Here is a 10,000-nt window from a genome sequence, read left to right as displayed (position 1 = left end):
TTCGCCGGCCCGCTCATGGAAGCCGCAGGACCCCAACGGCTACTCCTCAGCATCCTTCTGCCAGCGGCCTTGCTCTGGCTCCTGCAGGCTTTCTCGCCCTACCTCAGCCTCTTCTACCTGTGTCGCGTCTTCTCCTCTCTCGCGTACAGCCTCCTCGCGCCTCTCCGTTCTGATAGCGGAGTTGCTCAGTATGGAGGTGAACTTTGCCCTGGGCCAACTGGCGGCGTACGCGATGGCTTACCTCTCGCCCTGGCACCTCGCGACGGCCCTGTGCTCGGCGGCGGTCTGCGTGGCTTTTCTGCTGATCTTTCTCGTTCCTGAGGCAGGGGGCGGCTGTGTGTGATATCCTGTTGTGCAGTATTCAGGGATTTTGGTTTGTGGTAAAAGAAAACGTTATTTACTTGAATATACTCATATATATATATATATATGTATATACACTTGTACTTATTCATGCGCACCTAAATACACCCCTGATCCATATGATTTTCCTGTGTCTGTTTGTATGTCTATCTATCTGTCTACCTGTCTGTCTCCCTCTCTCTCACAAAGATAAACATAAACATAAAACTAACCAAGCACACACACACACTCAAAGAAAAAGACTGACTTAAACATTTGGACATATTTATTCTTTTCCATATCAGGATTTAAGTCTCCCTACTGGCTGGATCGCCAGGATCTGAAGGACAAAGCACTGACATCTCTAAAGAAATTACGTGGTCCTTCAGCGGACGTGAGCCTTGGATTTGATAAAATTATCTCGAAAATAAAGGAACGACAACAGACAACTTTGAAGGATCACGTATGTAAATTTTCTTTTCTTCTGGTTGTGCATATCTTTCGAATATTTTTTTTGTTTGTGCTTCCACCTTTTCACCCGTATTTCGCTCTGGAATAAAACTGATCTGTGTGATGGAAAATGTGATAAAGTTTTCTTGCAGATCTTCACTGCGCTAAATCACATTCCTTTCAGTTATAAAAGCCCCCCGTTTCTAATTAGATCGCACAGCTTGCTGTTCCTCTATACTACCGGCCAATTCTTCTCCTGACGGCGCTGTTTATCATACGGGAGCTCGGAGGCCAGTATGTGATCTTCTCTTACAGCAAGTACCTCTACAAGAAAGCCGGCGCTGCCCTCGACGCGTTCGCCTGCACCCTCCTCATGGGCGGTTTTTACAGGAATTGCGTCCACGTTTGTGGACCGCGTCGGGCGGCGTCCTCTCATGATCACCTCTCATGATCACCACCTACCCTCCCACCCGGCCTCTCCTCAAACCCCAACTTCTCCCCCGACCCTCCCCCAACTCCTCCCCAATAAATCTCACCGGATTCACGAAGGGACGATTTGATCTGAGCTCATTCTTCTGAGGCGAAGGCATTTCCTCACTCGTCGGGGTCATTACTCACCCGTCTTCGCGAGGGAAAACCAGATTCAATCATTATCCAATCATCGAAGAAGAAACATACTCATCTTCCACATCTTCCTCCTCGTTATTCACTCATATTTTTCCTTGTTTATCACTTCCCCCCTTTACTCCCCTCCTCAACATTCATTCATATTTTTACCTTTTCTTCCAACACTCTCTTGTTCCTCCTCCTCCTTATTTTATCCCCTTCCCTCTCGATTTGCATGTCTTCTTCTCTCTTTTTTACTGCAAATTCGCCTCGATAAAAAGCACGGCACACAAGAACCTTCCGCTGCTTAGTATCAATCTGTGATATATGAATCCTTTGTTTTCCTTTCACGTCAGCTTCGGTCCATAACCCACAGGCGCTTGTTCTCCGAGGGAAGCGTGATTGTAACCTACTTGAGGGTACAATACACGCTCTGAACAAGCAGCGACTTCCTGTTCTCTTGCGGCGCCGTGCCTTATAAAATCCTCGATTGTGCTTCGCGTATATGCAATGGCCAGAAAGTTCCTTTCGCTGCTCCGTTTTGATCTCTTTCCTTTTCACTTTTATCTTCTTTTCGCCTTCCTTACAGGTACTTCTCTCCTCTATCCGAGAGGGAGAGATGGATAGATGTAGAGGGAGAGTAGGACACACACACACACACACACACACACACACACACACACACACACACACACACACACACACACACGCGCGCGCGCGCGCGCGCGCGCGCATATATATATAGAGAGAGTGAGAGAAGCAAAGGAGAGTCCCCAGGATACATTTCAGTTATAAACAAGCATCACCAAATCCTTACCCCCCATCCCCCCACCAAAAGAAGAAAACAATAACAAAATAAAGAAAAGAGAAAGAAGAAAGAAACAGAGACAGATAGACAAACCGGCCGGCAGAAATCCAAAGACAAAGACAGATCCCCAAGCAGCAACAGAAAGAAAGGGAAGAAATCTCTCGCGTCGGAAGTCAAGAAGTCGAAAGTTTATTATGAAGAAGAATGTCGGCCTAAGATTTTAGCCCGTAATCACCTCACGCGCCCACCTCGCTTCTTTTGTTGGGCGAAGCGGCTGGAGAAACGGGTGGGAATGGGCGGGGTGCAAGGTGGGGAGGTTGCGGTATGTGGGGGGAATGGCGGGGAGGGGAGGGGAGGATATGCATGTGTTGGAGGTCGAGGAATAAAAAGGTAAGGGGAATGTTTGGGGGGGTTGTGAAATATGGGGGTGAGGAGAATGTTGGGGGAGGGGGAGTCGATGAGGAGGACGGGGGGGGGGGGGGGGTTGGGGATGGGGGGAAGAGGTAGGAGGGTTAGAGAAAAGAAGGGAAGGAGAAAGGGGAGGAGGGATTGAAAGGAAAGGTTCATGTAGGGATGACGAGGAATAATCAACACGTAGAGAAGAATGCAGTGAGATAAGACTTTGAAAAATGATAAGTTGGGTAAAGGGATATAACAGAAGTTAAGAGATCCATGAAGAACAGGCGGGGCAACAGAGGGAGTCAATTTGATGAAGAGAATGATTATGATAATTATGAATGTAAAAATTGTGTTAGATTTGGTTGTAACAATACTGATAATATTTCAGCCACTGGTATTCACAATGATAGTGGTACTAATAAAAGTAATAAAAATGAACAAAAACTGTGTATAGTGTTAGTGATCATAGCATTAGCGACACGAAGAATAATAGAGAAAGGAAGAAAATAATAAGAATAAGAAAGAAAATTAAAAAAAAATAAGGATACTGAGAAAGAAAAGGAAAACATCAAAATAAGGAGGAAAAGAAGAATAAGAATTGAAGAAAATATAAAAGAACAAGAAAGAAATATAAAAGAATAAGAAAAGGTATAAGAAAAAAAAAAAATTAAATAACCGTTTAAAATACAAGCATCGGTAGCAACATTGTATAACATCAACAAGATTAGAATTGCTTATAACTTGCAGAGCTTAAACAATGCAGTGATACCTGAGAATGCATTGTTCATATTCGCATCAGAATTGTGAGAATCTAATCGCCTCAAATTGAAGGCTTTTGCGTTATGTCTAGTTATCTCGTTATATTTTCAATTCTCGCAGTGTAAACGTTTCTTCTTATTTTTGTATCTAATATGTAAGTATATGTTCCTTATCTCTTTCACATATGATGCTATTATACAACTGTTAAATTCAGTCTGTTAATAATATTGATAATTAAAATAAATAAATGGTGTTAACAATTACACCCCCCCCCCCCACACATATATATGTATATTGCACTATATGGTTTATTATCGCTAGTATACGTAGTCGTTCAGGCGCATACACCTATAATAAACATACACACACACACACGCACGCGAGCGCACACACACACACACAAATACAAACACACATGCACGCACGCACGCACATGCACGCACGCACGCACGCACGCACGCACACACACACACACACACACACAGATATCCATCTATTTATCTATACATGCACTATATACAATGCCTCAGACTGTGCTCTCCTACTGTCTATGGTTTCCTGCTGTTGAATACAGCCAGGAACCTGCGAGACAGCTACTGCTGTTTAAAGCACCGTAAAGCCTGCTGTGTTCCCGAGGGAAGTTTGCTAAAAAGTAGTTTTGGACTTAGCCTGTAAAAGTAGGGAAAAAATAAGGTTCTGTGCCCAGACCGGGACCTTCTTCCCGCGGATATGGATGCTGATCCAGCACTAAGGGAAGAGAATGAGATGCGCCAGGAAAACTGGCCGTCCTTACCACTTCAGGCTGGGGAGACAGACAAGAAGCCAATCGCCGCGCCCAGACCCCACACTTCCAGTAAGCGGCCAATGGACTCCACCTCGGATACTGACAGCGAGCCCTTGTCTCCCGCTGCCAAAGCAACCAGAATCAGGGTTCTCCGCCACCTTGTGATACTCAAGATGTGGCCTCCGACCCCCGTCCTCCGTCATAACATATCACATAGGCCTACCGCTTTTCCAGCATTTGTCTCGCGAACAGAGTGTATCAAATTTGTATTTAGAGATAACCTTGGTGTGGACATAAAGTTTCAATGGCTAGCTGAGGTAAACCACGCATTCAGTCTGCATTGGAATCTTGCTATCGTTAATATGTATAGGAGCCGTCAGGAGATTAAAAACAGTGTGACAAAGGGAGACTTTTTGGGGGTGAACATGACTCCTTTACTTGTATTCATCTTACCCCTCCTTCTACTGCTGCATCAACTTCAACATGTCAAGACCTACCACCCATGAATGATGTGAAATGGGATGTCCTCGGTGTCACTAGCCTGGAGTGAATGTTTGGCACGGATGTGCAAGACTCTCGACCATCCCACACACTCTAGCCTCTGCAGCCTCATACATACCTACACATGTGCCGCTAGCCACTCCTGCACCACCTTGCCTTAGAGTCCAATCCAGCTCCCACATAAGTGTTCACACTTCAAAAAGCTGTCGACTCCCTCAAGTCACAGTGTACTTCCCTTGCATCATGCCTCAACGCCATCGAGGCTTGTTTTCAAGCCTAACAGGTTGTCATCACTCCTGTTACATCATTTACCAAATATTTCATTCACTACCTACACGTTTCGAAACAATAGCCACTCCCACAGTGGGACCTGTCTCTCGTGGCTCGCCTCGAAGTAATAATATACCCACAACTTTCACCTCATCTGGCTTATGCAAGCACTAGTAGTATACAGCTTCATGTCCTCTCTTGGAATGCTTGCGGCATAACATCTCCAGCCAAAATTACTTCACTTAAGACGTACGTTTATTGTCATCACCCAAATGTCCTTTTCATACAAGAGGCTTTTGCTGGACATGCTCTATGAGCTACAGCACCCTCCCTCAGTGGTTATATTTCTTATGTTCATCATGTTAGGAATGGGCTCATCCCTTATATTCCCTCCTCTGTTCAGAACCGACTACTCTGTACCTCTGATGAAGACAGTACCATTTTTCAACTCCTGGAGGTTAAGCTGAGAGAAGGAACGATTCATCTCTGCAGCATTTATTCTGTACCAGGAAGGATGAATATTGATGCTCTGCCGTTTCCCATGGACCACAGCACAGTCTATATGAGCACCCTGCTTTTGGTGAATGTTCCAATACTGCCATCTGTAGTGGCACACGACTTGCGAAGTTCTTGCATCACAACCACCTAACCCGCTGGGATAGAGGAGGTGCCATACATTCTCAAGGAAGCACCCTTGACCACATATCTACCTATGGACTTGTGGCATCTCAGTTCAGGTGCTCATATGTCCCTGCTCTTTTCTCTGATCACCTTGATTTTTATACACACTATGTTTGCAGACCAAACTTTAAGTAACAGCCTGGAGCTCATGAATGGATGCTTGATAGACGCATCAAGGCAGCAGAGAGACAGGCCATAGAGGACAGCCCTATCTATCAGAGGGATCCAACTCCAAACCAATTACAACAGTACCAGACATCCAGCAGTGCTCTTGTTACCTTACAACGCATTTATCGTGATACCTGGCATGGTTTCACCAATACCATCAATCATTAGCCAAGCATAAGGTCCATGTGCCGACTCATCAAGAAGGTAGTAAGGAAAAAGACCCCAAGGGCACTCCATCACAGTCCAGTTCAATATCCACAAGATCTCGTTGAGGCCTGGTCACAGCTATTCATTGTCCATAGCCTTCCTTCAAATGTACAAGAAAATCTGCCTGTCAGCAGCCCTGCTAAGGAAAAATGAAGAAGACATACCAATAACAAAGGATGAACTTCTAGCTCTTGCCATCGGTAAAGCATTATCCCCAGGTGATGATGGCATCACACATTCTGTCTCCAGAAGGTCACTGGTAATCCCCTTCTACAGCTCTGCCTCCGACATGAATATGTGTCACAACGCTGGAAGAAGAGCCTCATTTTACCTGTTCCTAATCATTCAGATAATATGGACTCCTATCACAACGTAGCATACACCATTGTCTATTGGAGCTATACACCAACCTCTCCTCTGCAAGTCTTGTGGCATTCACTGACATGAAAAGTGCCTTTGACATTGCAAATCCAGAAGTGAGCCTCGACCAGCTTGTGGACTTTGGTGTTAGTGGAAATCTCTTGAGATGGATACGAAGATACTTAATAGATCTTCCTATGTCCTTTTTAAAGCTGCCTGCAGCACACCTAAATGCTTTGGCCTTGGGACTCCACAGGGAGGTGTCCTTAGTCTATTTAGTATTCACTCCAACTCTACAGCCCAATCCTCCTGCAGCCATTTCCCACACAGCCACCTGTAGGAGGGACCTACCCTGCCAACAGAAACAACTAGCCCTGGAGGCCATTGTCAAAGTAACGTCTTCCATTTCTGCTCCATCATCCTCACAATTCTTTACAAATGGATGGAACTGCAGGCTATGCTGTCTTCTCTCCTACTATGGAACCACAGAATGAAGGATAGACTGGCCGCTGTATGCAGGATTGACCAAGCTCTACCTCCTGTGAAATGAATGGGCTTCTAGATACTGTTAGCCTACTTCTACGCCCTTGTGCCCTCTCCTCCCCCAAGCCTGAAGCCTGTAGCCTAGCCAATCACATACTGCGCCATCTGCACTTGTAATACATTTCCTATGGATTCCCTCGCATGTCTGAGTAACAGCGAATGATGGGGTGGACCGTCTTGACAAAGCAGTCTGTAGGCTTGCTCTCCCTATGGCTGGCGCCTCTCCCACTACAAGCGGAAGATACGTGCTTCCGCTCACTTGCCAACCACCCGGCGCAGGAACGACGAGCGGCCAATGAACGTAAGCATCCAGCACTACGATGACTTTGCCTCTCGTCCCTACAAGACCCATGGCCGCGGTCTGCTGGTAAGAAGACCTAATATGGTGACTGCCCGGCTCAGGTTAGGCTGCAGACTAGTGAGGCAGGTGGGTCAGACATGTAGACGGCTGACTGCAAAAATAAACGTACTTTATAAGTTTGAAAAAAAACAAAATTCATACATTATCAAGTACAAAAGGAAACCGCAAGAGAAAGTGAAGACACAGAATCGAAGAAAAAATACATCACTCAAATTCCTGTTGTAATCTTGTCAATCCTACACTTTTGCCGGAAGAAAACGCTCGTCTTTCGCAAAGGATAAAAACCGATGGTGAAAAGAGATTCACAGAAGATAGATACAGATGGAGGAGTGAGAAAAGAGAGAGAGAGAGAGAGAGAGAGAGAGAGAGAGAGAGAGAGAGAGAGAGAGAGAGAGAGAGAGAGAGAGAGAGAGAGAGAGAGAGAGAGAGAGGGTGGAGGGAGGGAGGGAGGGAGGGAGGGAAGGAGAGAGAGAGAGAGAGAGAGAGAGAGAGAGAGAGAGAGAGAGGGAGAGGGAGAGGGAGAGGGAGAGGGAGAGAGAGAGTGAGAGTGAAAAGTCGAGGAACCAAAGATAGAGAAAGCAAAGAGAGAAATCGACAGCTGGTGCATGATTCTGTCTTTGGATTAATGTTATGGCCTAATTATCTTCATGAAACCCAATGAAGACGAAACTGTCTGTGAACACCAACTGCTATCCGGATAATTGGAGAGAATTATCTAAGTACAGGCGGTTGATAAAGATACTCGTCATGATTATATTTCTTGTGGTAATGATGTGAATGGTAATTTTGATGACGATGATAGTAATGGTGATGATGATGCTGGTAGTGATAGTGATAATAACAGTGTACAAGTACTGGTACCGATAATGATACTAATAACACAAATAGAAAGAAAAGAATTACAATGATGTCAAAACAAAAACAACAATAATACCTTTGATAACACCAATCAACAATGATAAGCAGAATGCCGCCAATGGCCGTATATTAAAATAGCTTTCCTCAGATCCCCAACTGTCGGAGCGCCGGTGCGTGGAGACTAAGGATGATCGCTGTACTGAAGGAGCGTCGTCGGGCAACCGGTAAAGCCACCTAATGCACCGGTGACTGCAACTCTCCTCGGGCAACGGACAAAAGATCACGGAGACGAAATTTGTCAGACACGACATGCGGGATTCCGAAAATAGTTTTTTTTGAGTATGCCCCCTACTAATAAATAAAACTATGAAGATAATAATAATGATAATGATGATGGGGATAACAATAATGATAATAGTAATGGTAGTAATAATAGCAATGGTAATGATACCGGTAACAACAAAACAACAACAATAATAATGATAATAATTATAATAATAATCAAAATTATCATCCAATCTATTATCTTTATTAATATTATTATCATAATGGTGATGAGGTTAATGATAATAACAATAACAATCACAACGATAATAAGTAATAATAATGAAAACGATAATATTAGTAATATCAATAATGGTAATGATAGCAATGGCAATGGCAGTGATGATAATGGTATACATATGTAGTAATAACAATGATATTGAAAACAATGCCGCACACCTACTAGAGAGACGATCTCGAAAAATAGCATCAACGGTATGATTTTTGTGCACATAACCTTGATGAAAAGGGTGTGGGGGGTTCGATGTCATTACCTTGTTCCAAGAAATTAAATATTATATTCTATAGCAACAATGATCGCAGCATAAATGAAACTATAAGTTTTTGAAACGAAATATGTGATATCAATAAGGTGTCTCCATTTTTTTTTATTTTTTTTTCTCGAAATTATACTTTTCCATGTGTAAAAAACTATGTGTATGTGTATGTGCTGTTTTTTTTGTGTGTGAACATTCATCTACACGTCTGCATATGAGCTGCTTATGCAAAATGATGAAAGAACCATAAAAATTATAATAAATGAATAAACTCACCAGCTTTCTCACTTTCAAAAATACTTTCGCTTGCAACGCCCATTGAAGTGGTATGTTAAGCTTAAGTTAAACCACCTATCATCTATATTGCTAAGGAAGATAAGAGACATATAATTACAAGCGTATTTAATCGACAAAAAGATACAAAGAGAAATAAAGAGGAAGAGGGAACAGGGAAACGATCCAGACACGAAAATGAAAGAAAGCACAAATTCGAGACGATAATGACCTTGTTAACGCGTAACACCAGCCAATTGCCACAGCTAGTTAGGAGGGCTCGTCATGGAAAATTAGAGACAAGGTGATAAAGCTTTGAAGTGTTTATTTGACTCGTTCGCCGGCCCATTGGTGCTCAAATGTGCCGGGTCTATGCTCTTGTTGGTTGCTTTTTTCCAAATCCTTGAATAAGATAATTGGCGGTATTTGAGGAAATGAGCGAGGGGAGTGGGAGGCTAAGAGGGTGGAAGAGGGAGGGAGAATCAAGAGATAAATGAAGGAGAGGGAAATGGAGGGAGAAAGGAGAAATGAGAAAATAAAGAATTGCTGACGGATAGAAAAGGAGACGTAAAGAAAAAATAGTTAAATATAACGCGAATATAGGAGCATTTCAATAACCGTAATAACGTTGACACGAGTTATATTAGTATTACCACCACCCCTAACAGGTAGTATGTGTAAACATAATGTTAAAGAATAATTATGTCACTATGAGGGTTATCATCGTTATGTAAAAGTTATTATTGTTCTTCCCGGAAACTATGTATCATCAGAAAAGCTCTCATTATTATTATAAGCAACATTATCAT

The 10,000-nt window shown here is 43.4% G+C and overlaps 1 protein-coding gene across 1 annotated transcript in view; it reads left to right on the top strand.

The window, feature by feature from the left end:
- Window positions 1-1,243, top strand: part of LOC125026220 — a 3,145-nt gene extending 1,902 nt beyond the window's left edge. Inside the window, exons 4-6 of the mRNA XM_047614524.1 lie at window positions 1-283; window positions 648-805; window positions 1,004-1,243. The exon at window positions 1-283 is cut by the window's left edge and continues 27 nt beyond it. Of these exons, the coding sequence (XP_047470480.1) occupies window positions 1-283; window positions 648-805; window positions 1,004-1,243 (681 nt within the window). The remainder of the gene's footprint in view (window positions 284-647; window positions 806-1,003) is intronic.
- Window positions 1,244-10,000: the final 8,757 nt, after the last annotated feature.

Source organism: Penaeus chinensis, chromosome 6 (genome assembly GCF_019202785.1).
Source record: "Penaeus chinensis breed Huanghai No. 1 chromosome 6, ASM1920278v2, whole genome shotgun sequence".
Lineage (NCBI taxonomy): Eukaryota > Metazoa > Arthropoda > Malacostraca > Decapoda > Penaeidae > Penaeus > Penaeus chinensis.
Note: the sequence above shows the minus strand (reverse complement) of the source record. Positions and strands in the feature narration are given on the sequence as shown.